The 17101-nt window shown below is 46.2% G+C and overlaps 1 protein-coding gene across 2 annotated transcripts in view; it reads right to left on the bottom strand.

Moving 5' to 3' along the window:
* slc25a14 (solute carrier family 25 member 14) overlaps positions 1 to 17101 on the bottom strand; it is a 48204-nt gene that overhangs the window by 14068 nt on the left and 17035 nt on the right. For both annotated transcript variants that reach the window (XM_084320023.1, XM_084320024.1), the window contains exon 5: positions 3806 to 3891. In XM_084320023.1, the coding sequence (XP_084176149.1) occupies positions 3806 to 3891 (86 nt within the window). The remainder of the gene's footprint in view (positions 1 to 3805; positions 3892 to 17101) is intronic.

Here is a 17101-nt window from a genome sequence, read left to right on the forward strand (position 1 = left end):
GCATTCTCAACTGTGATGGAAAGGTCGGTCAGGGGGGAGGATTTGGCCGGCAGGTGGAGCAATTTATTTATACCAGGGTAGACTAAGGGTGCTTTCACATATAGTTTTGGTGGACTCGGTGCGGTTCTGGTGGTGAAGTTGCAACATTGTTGCATTCATCATTTGGTTCGTCTGCATTCACACAGCAATTTGTCAGGCGCACCAAACTATCTGAACAATGTCACGCGGTCGAAAAGGGCGCTCGTCTATTGGACAATAGAGAGTGGAAATGTGTGTGTGGCTGCGAGCCTGTGTGTGCGCGCGCCCGCGTGTGTGTCTGTGTGTGTGGACTGATAGATAGTGTTGTTTTGCAGTGAATGCCGCGCGCGCGGTAATAATAAGCCGGGTGTTCCTTCGACCCAAGATGCACAGTTATAGATAGTGTTGTTTTGCAGTGAATGCCGCACGCGGTAATAATAAGCCGGGTGTTCCTTCAACCCAAGATGCACAGTTATATAGATATAGTGTTGTTTTGCAGTGAATGGCGCGCGCGGTAATAATAATAATAAGCCGGGTGTTCCTTTGACCCAAGATGCACAGTTATATAGATAGATAGTGTTGTTTTGCAGTGAATGCCGCGCGTGCCGTAATAATAATAATAAGCACTTCCTATATTTGGTCCGCGTTTGGTCCGATGAAGTGAACCGAGACCTAATGTTTTTGGTCGGACCAGAGTTTGCGTGTTTGGTCCGTGGACCGAGTTCGACGCGCATTCACACAAACCCCAAAAAGCGGACTATCGAATTCTGGTCCGATAGTCCGGACCAAACAGCCCCTGTGTGAAAGCGACCTAAGACTCAGTATGGAGTGGTCCACGTTATACAGATTAGACTCAGGTTAGCTATACTCTAGCCTATTTCAGAATCAGAAAGGTCTTTATTGCCAACCAAGTTTGCACATACATGTGTGCAACAAACAACCAATTTGTTTTGGTCGTTTGGTGCAACATTAACAGACAATTATGGTAGAATAAAATAAAATGGAATATATAAACCCAATTAACACTTTGGTCGCCAGGCTTATATTCTTAATATACCATCCTCCGCCAGCTCTATTTGTCTATGGGGATGTTTACCTTCTTTGCAGGGCTATAACTTTTTAAATTGTATTGCTAAATTGACATTACTATTGCCCATTCAACGTCAAGTATCCATTGTTCAGGGTGTAGCAACGTTATACTTTTTCATTCACATATTCATACTAAAATACGGTCTAAAGTATAAGTATGTTTTTATCGTTTTCTGCAGCTTTCTCCAGAACGTGATTTATAGCCCCAAATGCATTATATTGATGATCAAATACAGTTTGATAGGAATCTGCGCGAGATAAAGAATATCAAATGGACGTGCTTCTAGAAGTTACTACTGATCATCTGATGTTGACCGGATGGGGGGGGGGGGTTGTTTATAATTCTGTGGCCAACGTTAGATGATTCATCTAGTGTGGGTGATATGATCATTAGAGCAGTTAGTATCGAACACGTTAAAAAATAAGCGTGGAACAGAAATATTCCTATTATGGGATGTAGAAATATGCGATCCATTTCCAGGTTGTATAATAGTATATACGTCCAAATCATGTTGTTTATCGAGTTATTGGTAACGGATTGCTATCCGTTGTGTCTAGCTCGAGTCCTGGGACTATTACCGAGTGATCGGACCGAATTGAAATGAGCACCAGCTTCCATTTCCTGTTTCCGCTCTGGGCGATCCGCCGATCGGCCACCAGATGGCGCTCTTGAACCGTTGGAGAGTTGAGAGGGGATCAACAGTAGATCTCAAGTCTCCGGGGGAGAAATATGATTTCGATCACAGATTTTTGAAATATTGATATCAAAGACGTGGTACGGCGTCTTTGGCAGAATGAGCATGGCGGGGAAAGACGTGCTACAGCGTTTTTGGCGACCATAGTGTTAAAATAAAAGTACAATCAAATATAATATAGGACAGGGCTGAGCACTTGTGCAGGATGTAGCAGAGTATATAATATAGGACAGGGCTGTACAATTGTGCAGGATGTAGTAGAGTATAAAAGGATGTAGTATTTGTACACAGGGTTGACTTGGTCAGTGTCTGAAAACGGCCTTCCCCCTTTACCACTGGGAGACCCATCTGGTTGGGAGAATGTTGATGCTGCGTCCCGTCCTCCTCTTATAACTCTAGGCTCATACGTGTTTCTTCGCCAACAGTGGTGGTAAGAATCACAATCGCACATGAAAAAGGACCATGCAGGTCCTCATGCCGTGATTAGGGTTGTGCAAGGATAATCCGCTTAGCTGGTTAATCAGTCATTTTAAATTAACCGGATATTCATGACGAAAAAGAACGAGATGCTTGGTTCATTCATTTGATCTTGCTCCAAGAGAGAGCGTGTTCTCATTCTAGTGCCAACTTCATGCACTGAGGGGGAGGGGGGTTTGAAAATAGGGGTTTTCCCTCTATTGTGCCTTAATATGGCGTCTAAAAAGGAACACGTGGAATTCTTCCTCAGATACTGGCTCATATCACAATGGCAAAACCATTCAGAAAAACAAGTGACACGTAACAAATTAGCATGGCGGTTTAGTCAAATGTGGTGACTAGTGTTGGGTACCGAAATCTAGTACTGATGTAATTCGGTCAAATACCTTGACAGCTGATAGATTAAGACCCACCCAGTTAGAAAAAAACCTAATTCCAATGGCGCAATTGTCATAGACACAGACCAGCGCAGACCTTCAATGACACGCAATTGTAATTTCATAATAGACACAGACCAGCGCAGACCTTCAATGGAAAGACCAGATGAGGTCAGTTGAGGAGTTTGATAGTATTTACTGAGGATGGCCAGGCAGATAATGTTGATATTTAAACATAAAAAACAATAATACATAATGAATATACATGATCATGCAACATACAAAAATGGTTGTAGGAACGGTTTGGGAGAGGGAGGGGTTTTAGTTTGTGTGGTGTGATAACAATGTTGAAATTGAGAGAATAACATTTTTGTTAACCCTTTAATCGCCAAGGACGACTTTAGACGTAATTCCTCGCCATGCGTAATCTGCCAATGACGTCTTACAGCGTCTTTGAGATCAATATTTCAAAAATGACGTCATGACAATCATATTTCACCCACGGAGACTTGAGACTTGCTGTTGATCTCCTCTCAACTCTCCAACGGTTCAAGACCGCCATCTGGTGGCCGATCGGCGAATCCGATGGCCGATCGGCGAACGATAAAAACATATTTATACTTTAGACCGTATTTTAGTATGAATATGTGAATGAAAAAGTAGAACGTTGCTACATCCTAAACTATAGATACTTGACGTTGAATGGGCCATAGTAATGTCAATTTAGCAATACAATTTAAAAAGTTATAGCCCTGCAAAGAAGGGGAACATCTCCATAGACAAATAGAGCTGGCAGAGGACGGTATAAGGATGGATATAAGCGTGGCAGAGAAAGGGTTAATAGATAAATTAATAACTCACAGGTACCGGTATTGGTTTAAATGTGAATAGTACCCAACCCTAGTGGTGACTTTCTTCAGTTCATGTGGTGTTTAAGACACCTTTTCAGATATGCTGGAAGTCCATGGCAACGGTGAAACAGCAGAAAATAATTAAAGAAAGAAAGGAAATGTGTTGCCAAGGAAATGCTGCCTCGCTCACTCAGCCAGAGTTCAAATGAGTGAACTTAGTTCACCTTGAAGCAGCATCAGATCCAGTACAGCCCACTGTTGCTCCAGCATAAGCAGCGACATGACCATTAAGACTCACCTTGAGGACGTCGGTGGGGTTGGCTATGGAGGAGGACAGGACTCCTGAGACCACTCCACAGAACACGTTGATGACCATGGTCTCATCTGTCAAAGAGACAATACGCACCCATTAGCGCTCTCAGCCAAGCGGCAGGAAGCAAACAACCCAAGCAGATGGCCAGATGCACACGTAGAGGAACGCAAGAGATGGTATCATTAACCAAGAAACTATGATTCTTAATAAGAGGTTTGGTTCTATTGATCTGTTGATTAGAAACTTAAGAATCACACAAGGATGCAGTGCTCAGGTCTCAAGAGTGAGAATCATGTAATTGACCCATCTCAAACTTGATCCTCCAATCACAGCCATCGGAGGGAAGCAACAGTTGTGATTGGAGGCAAGGTTTCCGTTACACGAAATGTAACTTTAATTATTACGAATGGTAACTTGTTTTGATTGACGATTGAGCATTAAGCATCGGGTATAACGTTATTGCAATAAGCTCAATAAACACAGATGATATTTGACATAAAAAATGTCCCAGACACGGGGGCAAATACCAATTTTAGCTGGAAACCCTGATTGGAGGATCAAGAAAAGAGGGCAGAGTTTGAGATAGGTCAATTAGAAAAAGCCTATGGTGCCTAAAGCCTAAGTTTGTCAAATGACTATTTCATTGCATAGCCATTAACCACATAGAACATTTGAAAAGCACAAGCCACACACAGCCGGGTCTAAGCGCAGAGAGAGACACACAAGACTCAGATTGCACTCTCTGCCTCCTTCAAGCAAAGTTTTTAAATGAATGGGGATCATCATTAGCAAGTAACCTGACAGGTCATCAGGTTACTTCTAACGATGTTAGAAGGTGATCAATTATCATACTATTTGAAGGTAATCAATTCTACAGTGTGACAAAAATAGAGCAGGAAGAGGAGGGGGGGGGGAAACTTGATTGAGTTTTTAAGATTTCTTTTACAGGGGTCCTTGATCAATGTGACCGATAGTAAGTGTGGTGGTCCTCGCACCGTCCATTTTTTGGCAGGAGAGCGGGCGGGCGGTCGATCCCACCCCCAAACCACGGGGGGAAACCCAGGCCTTCAAAACAAGCATTCAAAACACAGTGGCAGCAATTCATGGCAAAATGGCATGCAGAGGGAAGAGGCACATTACGAAGAGAAGAGAGCTTGTCGTTTTCTTGTACACTCTTAAGATTTCCAATCGCTTGTGGGATGAGGACCGGGTAGATTGAACCACATACAATTACGTGGGAATAAATGGACAGCCTCCACTTTAAAATGTTATTTCTTTTCTACAGTTAACTCCTCATTATTTTGACTATACAGATTATTACCAGAGTGCCCTTTTCATTCTTCCACTAGTGTCACATGTCTTTAAATAGCCAACATGATTATGCCACATAATACAGGCCTTGCACAGAATTGTTGTGTAGTCGTCTCTCTTCCACCGTGGATGCCCATAACCATTGGTAACCACTTTCAAAATAATATGCCTAATTTCTGTGCAGTAGAGCAGGTAAAACATTTACCCGTTTATAAGATTCAGTAGTAAGACACCAATTTATTTTTGGAGATATATTTGTCATATATCAAGGAATAGCAACTGTTGTCTCTTACAACATGGAGGAAAATGGGCATTCCAAACATTCTGTGAGATGCCTCTATTGTACACAATTGAGTCTAACAGGTCCTCATCCCAAAAGATGAAACGGGGCACACATTGAGTGGTAAAGCAGTGATTATGTTCCTAAACCCTCCTTACCTCCTCTCCTCGTCCTCTCTCTCCCTTTTAATACACAACCTCTCTCACCCATCCTTCCTGCCTGCCTTGAGCTACTCTATTGATAATCCGACTTTGTTTCCATTCTCTCTCTACTGCAGTGAGTTCATATAATCCTATAATTGTTCGCCCATTAAATACCCAGAGAGAGTGAGAGAGAGAGAGAGAACATCGAAAGAGATGTGTGAGAGAAAGGAGAAGAGGGAGGGAGAGAAGAAAAGAAAAAAGTGAGAAAAGAGAGGAGGAGTGAGACAGGGAGCGCTTTTCTGTCATTGATTACTTCCTGTAACCTAAAAAAAAGTTGTACCCGCTGCTCATTGGTGTATATACAGTATTAGGGGTGGGCCTGGAATTTATATCACAGTATATTTAGACTTTTGGACAGCAACGGTATAACGGTTTGTTTTTCTTATAATAATAATAAAATGCTTTAGGAGCAGTACAAGACTTAATGAGTTTTTTTCTTCTTTCGTTTACTTGTGCTTCCAAGTGGTCATAATGTCCTGTGAAAATAATTCCCTCTTATTTTTATTTGGTTACCAAGTAACATACGCGCAAAAAGAAGTCTCTTAAATCCTTTGAGGCGTATGTGTGTGTTTACCTTGCAATGCAGCTGGATTCATGAAGTGTGTGTGCGTGTGTATAAGTGTGAACCAGGAAACAAAAACGAGGACTGAAGTAACACTTGTTGCGTTGGAATACAGATACCATAGCGTCATCTAAAAGATAAAAACAATGGTTTGTTCGTATGCTTCCAAATTGAGTCAACAGCATGTTGCCTACTTCGCGCAATGTTCGTAAACTATTGATACGGGCTGACACGCTTAAGTTGTGGCTAGCTGGTGTGCTACATGGACCCGATACCTAAGACATCCTGGACATTTACCGGGGCCAGTTTCTAATTGCAGCCACCCGTAGGTGCTCTTTGAGAGCGGTTTTGAAGGAGGGTAGGGATTCACATAATTTTACGGCTGTGGGTAGGGCGTTCCACATTATTGTGGCATAATTGCGAAATGTGTTTAGTCCCTCGTTTGAGCCAAATCTGGGTTGAACACGATTTAAGGTACTCCCTCTGGTGTTATGGTCGTGGAATTCACTGACCTTTGGGAAGTATTTCGACATGTACATGGGTATCTTAGTGGTGTAGTGTATCTTGTAGACCAGGCCCATTGCAAGTTGCTGTACTCTGTCGTCTACTCTAAGCCATCCTAGGTTGTCAAAGTGGGCAGGGGTGAGGTGGGTTTTAGGAGTAAGGCCAAGCAGTAGTCTGACCAGTTTGTTTTGTGATGTTTGTAGCCTTGTTTTTAGCGCCTTTGAGGTGCTTTGGTACCATGATGTGCAAGCATAGTCGTAGTACCCTTGAATGAGTGCTCCTGCCAGAGTCTTCAGGGTATTCTTGTTTACCAGAGAGGAGATCCGGTACAAGAATCTAGTTCGTTGGTTGACTTTCTTTATTACATTGGATGCCATTTTGTCACAGGAAAGATTTTCCTCTAGGATGGAACCTAGGTATGTAATTTCATCTTTCCTTGTGACAATATTGTCACCCACTGTAACTGAGAAGCCGTCGGTCTTGCCGAGTTTGTTATTTGAACCGAAGAGAATGGACTCTGTTTTACTATAAATTGTACCTCATCCCATTTCTGCTTTGCACTATATAGTATATTGTATATTAGTATTGCATAGTATATTGTATGGTAACTCAGTTACCATACTGCATTGAACATTGTACATATGTATATACTGAACACTGTGTCTACGTACGTGACTTCTATTTTTTACTTCTATTTTTACATGCTATACTATTTTATTGCATACTTATCTTTTGTCTAGCAGTCTCTGGAGCATAACAGAAAGAAGCATTTTGTATAAAAGTATTCTGTACTTCTGTATGACAACTATTAACACTTTGGGTGCCGGGAGCCGTCTTTAGACGTCTTTGCTGGCCATGCTAAAGTTGCCGGGGGACGCTGTACGTCGTCTTTATATCAATATTTCAAAAATCTGCGATCGGATTCATAATGTCCCTCCGCTGGCCTGAGAACCACCAGCAGGACCCACTGAGCTCTCTGGCGGTTCAGGAGCGCCATCTGGTGGCCGATCGGCGCAAGCGCTTAACAGGAAGCGCACTAGAGGTTTTGCTAGACGTCCGTATTGCTTCCGGCCACTCGGTACATGTCCCGTGACTCTAGCTCGTCACTCTACATAGCGATCGATTGCCAATAACTCGATAAACAACATGATTTGGACGTATATACCATTATACAAGCTGGAGATGGACCGGGTAATAATATATCCCATAATGATACAATTTCTACTCGACGATGATCGCCCAATGGCGCGCGGAGACTGGGGTGAGTTTCAGCGTGTAACGTTACCGTCTTCGATAATAACTGATATTATCAACATTTGACCCACATTAGATGATTGGTATAACGCTGCCCACGGAATTTTAAAAACGCCCCCTCGCCCATCCGGTCAACATCAGATGACGTGTAGTAACTTCTAGAAGTACGTCTAGTTGGAATTTTTTATATCGCGCTGATTGCCATCAAACTGTATTTCATCATCAATATAATGCATTTGGGTCTATATATCACGTTCTGGAGAAAGCTGCAGAAAGAGATGAAAACATACTTATACATTAGACCATACTTTACTATGAATATGTGAATGAAAAAGTTTAACGTTGCTACACAATGAACAATACATATAGGACTTTGAATGGGCCCTAATAATGGCAATGTAGCAATAGAATTTAAAAAGTTATAGCCCTGCAAAGAAGGGGACTTTCTCCATAGACAAATAGCGCTGGCAATCTATGGTATATCATTAATTTAACCTTAGGCAACCAAAGTGTTAAAGAAACTTTTTTTTTGTATTTTATTTTTTTATTATTTTTTAAACAAACACATAAACAAACATGACAACACACAATAGGATATACAAATACACATATGCTCCAGCTCGTACCCCCCTCTCCCGGACCCCCCATTGGATAATCCAACCATTATAATTTGTTCCTAACCAGACACTACCATTATATGCTAGCTTTTATTCTATCCACCACTTCTAACCACATTGCCATTTTGGATTCATTGAGACCCAAAATTCTTGCTGTTGATATTTCTTGATAAATCACATCGAGATATGTAAGAATCCAGACTTTCCGGCACATTTTTTCCGGTTGAAACCATCGTGATGCTATCAGCTTTTTAGCCACTGTGATACCGGATAAAACCAATCTCTTTAGCTGTGGAGGTACTGCATGCTCAAAGACATCATTCAGCAGTAATACAGAGGGGTGTACAGGTATATCCAGAGTTAAGAGATTTGACAATTGCTGGGTCACTTCTTTCAAAAATATCTTAACTGGTGGGCAGTCCCAGTACATGTGCATAAATGTCCCTTCGTCCCCATTTGTACATAAGGAGCATTTGGAGTCTTGTTTAAGACCCATTTTGTTCAGTCTTATAGGAGTTAAGTATGTCCTGTGAATATAGTTAAGATTGATTTGTTGATGGTCCGGGTTCCTTGATGCAAGTCATACATTTGCCCAGGCTTCTTGCCAGTCAAAGTCTATCTCCAGGTCTGGTATATCCCTCCTCCAGACTGAGTCTAGATGGAGGGTTTCATACGAGGCCGTTAGTAATTGATGATAAAAATCTGAAACAAAACCTCTCGATGTCTCTCTTTCATAGAAGAATTTGTGGTATCTGTGGTGTACAATTGGTATCCTTAATGGAACACTGTGAGCCTTCAAACATGCCAATAACTGTGCGTAAAAATAATATGAGGACTTGGTGAGATTACATTTTTTGCGTATTTCATCGAAACTACAAAAACCCTGTTTGTCTCCTAATGTGTGTATGCCTTGCTTTTCCCATCTAGGGAATCGTATAGGTTGTTTTCCAATCAAGAGTGCATTGTTATTGAATAGGGGAGTATGATTATGCCATTTATGTGGGATAGAGTATTTTTTTTGTGTTTCACGCCATATCCGGATCGCATGAGTGATTATGGGGCCAAATTTCCGTTCGCATTGCTTAATTGATAATTTGGTGTACACTATGTCCTTCAGCCTGTGTGGGGCTACTATATTTTCTTCTAAATTTCTCCAGGATACTGATGCTTGGGGATCAAACCATGTTGTCAGTGGTCTTAAAGTGTACGCCTTAAAATAGTGGTGGAAATCTGGAAATGCCATACCACCGTCTGCTTTGTTTCTCTGTGCGGTGGATCTTTTTATACGTGGTGGTTTGTTATTCCAAATAAATTTTTATGTGGAGGAGTGTAATTCTTTCCAGTAACCCTTTGGAGGGGGTAACGGTAGCATTGAGCTGAAGAAGTTGATTCTAGGTAGGACGTCCATCTTAACTATTGATATCCGTGCTTGTACTGAGTTTTTAAGTTTTGACCACCTGACAAGGTCGTATTTGATTTTGTTTTGGATTTTTATGTAATTGTGTTCACCGTTTGGCTTATGGTAGGGAATATTTCAACTCCCAAACATCTAAAGTGTTTTACCATCGGTATCTCTTCTGGGAGGGTTATATTTCTTTTTGCAGGGGCGTTAAGTGGGAGGAAGGCCGACTTCGGCCAATTTATCCTAAATCCCGATAAATCTCCAAAGTCCTCAATCAGCTTGAGAAGATGAGGCAATGCGGTGTTGGGGTTTTGCATGAACAGTATTACGTCGTCCGCATATAAACTAATTTTGTGTTGTGTGCCCTTGATTACGATTGGTTCTATGGATTGGGATTATATATCTAATATATATCTTATATATTGTGCTAAAGGCTCTAATGATAGATAGAATAGTCCGGGACTAAGAGGGCAACCCTGTCTGGAAGACCGTTGTAACTGAGGGGTACAATTCCCTGACTGTATTACTAGATATGATACTTACTACCACTACCTTTGTACTTAATATTCGGCCACCCAGTACACGGCATAAATATATTATGATGAACACTGTCACGTAGATGAAACGGATCCAACACAAATGTACGAATTAGAAATAGGTCTTTATTTCTACACAGCGATGGTGTGTAGAGCAAGCACTTAATCAAATCAATCACATTTATGAATGGAATTAGTATGCACTTTTATGGCAGGAGTATTCGTCGGTATATCAATAGAGAATGTCCAATCTCTGAAGGCGCAGGTGGTACATATACGACCTGGAATAGTTTAAGGAATAACAGCAATGATACTTTAATGATTATATACTGGACACACTAGGGGGGGTTAATCCGGTCGCTTGTAAGCCGACAGGAGTAGGAAGGGGGGGGGGGTAGAATCCGGCTGCCTCATCCGGCCAAGGGTATCCCAGGTGAACCCACTGTAGTGCCGTTCAATGCGCCGGCAATCCTTGGACCACAGATGAAAGCAGGTGGACTCTTTGTGGGCCGGCTCTCTCCGGTCCACGGGGGAGAGACGTGAAGCGACCTCGTCTTGCAGAGCGTCTCCTCACCTTGCGTCCTCTCCAGGGGGGGGGGTTCCAACACACGGCAGTGTCGGGGGTCTTTATCCATGGAATAATCAAAGTATACAAAGCATAATCCGTGCCTGGGAAGGCGGGCTGTCATCGGTAGAATAATCCGGTATACAGGTCCACTCGCTCGTCGGCTCTGGGGCTCCTCGGGTGCAGCTTCACGTGGGGTCAACCACCCTGGGTAAGCAGCCAGTTCTCTGCCCGAAACGATGGGGTACTGACTACGGTAGTATTCTCACCGCACGAAGCACTATATATTAACAGACTATTATTAGCTTAATAGACTACGTCCAACTCGACGATATAGTGCCAAATATGACTATTCAAATATTAATATACACGATGTCTCAATACCGATGGTAGGCGAACTTGGCCTTACTCCCACACGTGGCGTCGCGGGGAGGCTTTACGTCTGTGACTCTATTGGAGGGTAAGAAACTGGACTGAAAAGGAAGTCCTACTTTAGTAGCGCAGTATATATACGCACTATGAACAAATAGTCCCATTAGTGGTGCGGTAGCCAGATTCCTACGCGGAACTAGGACTTGTTCGTACATGTGGAGCGGTACGTTTGAACTGGGTCTGAGGGGTATGGCAGCCTGGCACCAAGGTCTCGACCAATAGTAGAATGGAGACTATTATGGGATGTTCAGTAGGCTAGAATGGATATTCAATGCATATTGTACAAGGAATATACAAGGGATATCAGGGAATATTAGAGAATATACAAATACAATTAAATATATATATATAAATAAATATATATATTCGGTTTAATCTGGCCCTTCACAACAGCCACCCCCTGATTGGTCCCAGACCTAATCAGTTAAACAGAGACAGATTAATCGCGTTGTCTATTTACACATAAGGGTTTGCTGTAGGGGTCAGTCAACTTCACAAAGTCATAGGGTTATAGGGTCATGGTCATCATCGATTGTGTCTGGGAGTCGGGGCAGTTCTATGAGCCTCGCCACGGGACGGTGTAAGTGCGACCCTGGACGAGCACTTCAGCTGCTCGGACCTTGCCGTCGGCACCGGTGATCACTTTGCTTACGCGGCCGGCCGGCCACATAGCTCTGGGCAGTGATTGATCAATAATCATGACGACTGTTCCTTCTGTCAAATTGTCTCTCTGGGCTCGCTGCAGTAGAAGCAATTCTGCTTCCTCGTAGTTAGCTGCTGACATATCAGCGGGGGACTTGCACTCCGGGTGGTACCGCAGGAATGTTCTTTGTTGTGCACTCTCTATGGACGTGCAATCGTCTATGTTAGGGTCGGTGGAGGCTACGGTGCTCAATCCACAGAACACAGACTTCTTATTTTCCACCTCCTCTGGACTTGCTTCCCTCGGGATAGGCATGGGCCACTGTCCTTCCGGGAGTCTTAGGAATGCGGGGCCGTCACTGGGGCCGTCACTGTAGACATTGCGACGGGTGAGGTCATCTAGGGGCATCCCCCGGGTGATGACGTCAGCTGGGTTCTGTTTTGTATCAACGTAGCGCCACTCTGTTTCTCCGGTTAACTCTTCGGTTAAGTCTTGAATCTCGGTGACTCTGACTCCCACGAAGACTTTGTACTTGCATGAGTCCGATTTGATCCAGGCGAGTACCGTCGTGGAATCTGACCACAGGATTGTTCTAGACACCGGTATGGTGAGCTCACGTTGGATGAGCGTGGCTAGGTGCGCTCCGGCTAGGGCTGCGCAGAGCTCTAGACGTGGGATAGATTGTTGCTTGCGTGGGGCTATTCTCGAGCGGGCGAGGACAAATGCTGTGTAGATCTCTCCCCCCTTCTCTTGGGCCCGCAAGTAGGCTACTGATCCGTATGCGACCTCTGAGGCGTCACTGAAGACGTGTAAGTCCATTTTACATGTCTCTGGCCTCACCGTGGGTGGGAAGTAGCTTCGGCGCATATTAACGCCTGGGAGTGAGTGGAGCTCCCTCTCCCACTCTCTCCAGGTGGATGCAAGGTGTGCGGGAATGGGGTCGTCCCAGCCCTGGTCCTTGTCCCACAATGCTCGTACAATCATTTTTGCCCTGGTGGTGTACGGTAGAATACATCCTAGCGGGTCATATTGTCGGGCGAGTGTTGTGTACACACTCCGTCTGGTGGTCGGCGCCGCCGCCGGCCTTCCCTGCTCCGTAGTCAGGGGCTTGTGTCTGTAGTGAAGCGAATCTGTTTTGAATCGCCACACCAATCCCAGGGTCATCTCCTGGGCTTCTCCCGGGATTGTAGCCATCCAGGTCTCGCTGCTGGCTGCCTTGTCCTCGGAGGAGAGGCTGCGCAGTACTTGCGGATCGCTGCTGGCCCACTGCCTGAGATCAAAGCCGCCTTTGATCAACGAGGCGCGGAGTTTAATCAGGAGAGCCTCGGCTTCTTCCTGGGTTGAAAGGCTTTGTAGACAGTTGTCTACGTAGAAGCTGTTCTTTACGCTGTGTCGGACCTCTTCGTCCGCTGCTGGGTCCTCTGCTACATGTTTCTGTAGTGCAAATGTAGCACAGCAGGGGCTGCACGTCGTTCCGAAGGGGAGGACTTCCCATTGGTAGATGGCTGGGTGCTCATCTCCTGGCTTCTCTCTCCATAGGAACCGTAACAGGGGCTTGTCCGCCTCTACTAGTCTCACCTGCAGGAACATTCCTTTAATGTCCCCGCTGATGGCCACCTTTTCCTGGCGGAAGCGGAGTAGAACGCCGAGTAGGGAGGGGCCGAGTGTGGGACCGGGCAGTAACTCTTTATTCAGATTTTGGGATCCGATCTGGTAGCTGCAGTTAAATACTATGCGGTCTTTACCGTTGTGATGGACCTTGTGGTGAGGCACGTACCACGATTCAGTGGTCTGGTCAGCCTCTTTAATGTCCATCTTTGTGACGTGTCCCGCTGTGATGAGCTTCTCAATCTCAGCGCGGTATACACTCTCTTGGGCGGGGTTCTTGGCTAAGCGCCGCTCCGTGTTCAGCAGGTACCGTTCTGTGGCGTCTGTCTTGGCGTGGAAAGTAGGCATTCCTTCTCGCCGCAGGAGTGGCGTGGCGTATCTCAACACGCCGTTGACCGGGACTCTCTTGGTCCCTGTCTCGAGGAGGTGAATGGCGTAAATGTCATCTTTAGAGCGAATGTCTTTCTTTCCGTTCTTAAAGGGCATTTGTTCCAAGGTCCATGGCCGCTCTACGTGTTGCAGGAGTGCGGTTTCTCCCTCTGTGACTCGGGAGTGGAGACATCTAGTGGCTGTACTTCGGTTGAGAGATTTGGCGAGCGGGCCTTGGAGAGTCCATCCCAAACGGGTCTCGACTGCTGCAGGACAGCCTCGGGGTCCGGTATGAACCCGGTCTATCGGGACAATGAGGTCTGCATGGTCGGAGCCTATCAACAGGGTCGGCATAGCATTGTCTATGAGCGGGATCGGTAACTTGCGCAGATGTGCATATTTCTCCATCAGCTTGGCGACGGGGTATGTGTACCGCGACAGTCCTATTTCTTGGCTGGTGAAAGCGTCTGTAATCTGGTACCGTCGCTCAGGCTGGCCGCTTGCTGCGATAGAGAATGAGACATTCTCGCCCTTTATCGTCTTCAAATCTCGTCTTATTGTCCGAATTGTCATTTGGGTTTCGCTTCCCCGCAGCCCTAGCTGGGCCGCAGCGGAGGCGAGCAGAAGGGTCTTCTCTGACCCGTCATCGAGGACGGCGTAAGTGTCCAGGACTTTATTCTGGTAGCTTAGTGTCACACGCACTACTTTTAAGAGTACTCGGGCTCCACTGCTGCTGGCGGGATCGATGTACATGACGCTCGCTTTGCTGCTGGATGGTGCGGGTGAAGGGCGCCGTCTGTTACTGTCGTGAAGTATGTCCAGATGGGCTCCATCGCACTTGGTGCACCTTTTCTTTAAGCGGCATTCGGCTGCCATGTGTGGGCGCGCACAGCGAAAACAGCGCTTGTTGGACTTTATCCATTGACTTGCTTCCTCCGCGTTCAGCTTGGGGAAGGAGTCACATTGCGCTAGCCAGTGTTCTTTCTCACAGTAGGGGCACACTATCTTCCACTTCTCCGTTCTGGAGGGGGTACTGTGGCTCCTGCTGCTCGGTACTGACTCCGATTGGTGCATCACAGTCACCGATCTTCTTCCATCATTTAGTCGTCTGGTTCCTTCTCTGGAGCCAGGGGTGCTCCGTCCGAATGTATCTAGCCGTAGGCTGCTGACTTCTCTCGCCAGGAAGTCTGCTAGATCGAGGAGGTTCGGTTCGGGGCCATTCGGGTCTCGGTGGTCCCTCTGTCGCCTAAAACGCTCCTGTCGAGCGGGCGGCAGCTTCTCCAAGATCCTTTCCACATTTGAGTTGGCGTAAAGTTCATGCCTCCCCTTCTCTCTCTGCGCTCCCAACATCCCTACCAGGGACTGCACTCTGATGGACAGGTCGTCCAGTGCTTGATTGTCTATTGCTGGGGGTAAGCGGTCGATGTGTCGGATCTCCTGGATCACGTAATCCCATATGCGCCCATACCTCTGGTCCAATGCTACCAGCGCTGCTGTGTATGGGGTGGTGGAAGTCGCGTAGGCGAGCGCTATATTATGTGCGCGGGGCACCTTTAAGTGCTTCAGTAGGATGGCGTATTTGTGGCGTTCATCCAATACATCCACCAACATGGTCTCCAGACACATGCGGAGTTCCGTATACTGGGCCCGGTTCTCTTGGGTGAAGTCGTGGTACCATAGGCGGGCCAATGTATGACGCTGACTGTGGATACATCGGCGAGCGTTGGGGGAGAGGCCTCCTAGGCGAGTCTCCTCCCGCTCCTTGGTATGGGCTGGTACCGGCAGTGTACCATGGCCCGCTTGTCCAGGTGCTGTTCCTCGGTGCGGGTCGTGCGTCGTGCTCACCCGTGTATAGAGTCGGGGGTCTGTAGCGCAGCTCCGCAGGAGTATAGCCTGGGCTGTACCGGACCTCCTGGTCCGGTAGAGTACTGTGCTGTCGTCGGGCGTGGTTCTCCTCCTCTTCCTCTTCGTCTTCAGTTAGGTCATCCAGTGCTTGTAGTCTCTGGTTTAGCCTCTCCACAGGATATGCTGCTCCTTCCCGGTTGCTAGGTCTCGCTTGGACCGGTGGGGGGAGGTGGTCTGTGGGGGGTATAGACCTCGTCTGTTGGTCAAGTTCAGGGTTGTTTACTCGGCTAGGGGATGCCGCCCTGGAGGTGTGTCTAGACGAGTTCCTGGAGCCTCTGGCGGAGGGAGAGGGTGTTGTCCGTCTGATCAGCTGTTCTATTAGTTGCGCTTGCCGTCTGTCGCGCTCTGCGTCCCGTAGAGCACCAGCAGCTGCTCGCTGGCTGTCTGCTCGGTCTCGGGCCACATTCTCTTCTCTCTGAATGCGTCTTAGTTCTAGACGTATATGCTCTTCTTCGCTCCGCTGCTGGATCTGCAGGCGGTCGCGTTCAGCAGCGGCGTTCAGGCTGATGAGGAAGGCCTGCTGTAGGGTCCTCTCTGCCTCGCTGGGAGAAGGCGGTTGTATAGGGGAGCCTTCCCTCGGGGTACTCCTTGCGGAGCCTTGGAGCTCTATCTCCACGGTGCTCTCCCCGTCTTCTTCCGTGCCGAGTTCTCTCTCGGTAGCGTTGTATTCCTCCCGGGACTCATCGGGGACTACTTCTTCAGTACTGGCGGGGTGTGAAGTCATGTCTGGTTCCCACTGGTCCCCACCGTGAACTTGGTCAGTTACATTAGAACCCGTAGGGGCCTCTATGGTCGGGGTAGTCTGGGCGTTGGGGTTAGACATACTTTTACTTTCTAGTTTTACCGCGTTTACTGTTAGTAGAAGACTAGGTTGTTGACTGTCAGCGTAAGCCTCTAAGTACTGAGGGAGCCGTCGTTCGCGCTGCAGGCGTTGGTTAGGAGGATCGTTTCGTGGAGTGTTCATCATAGGCCATTTCAATATTAATAACACTATATTAATATTACACTAATTACCCTCCGGCTCGAAGGACCAATTGTAACTGAGGGGTACAATTCCCTGACTGTATTACTAGATATGATACTTACTACC

The sequence above is a fragment of the Notolepis coatsorum genome, assembly GCF_963971535.1.
Source record: "Notolepis coatsorum genome assembly, chromosome: 8".
In the NCBI taxonomy this organism is placed as follows: Eukaryota; Metazoa; Chordata; class Actinopteri; order Aulopiformes; family Paralepididae; genus Notolepis; species Notolepis coatsorum.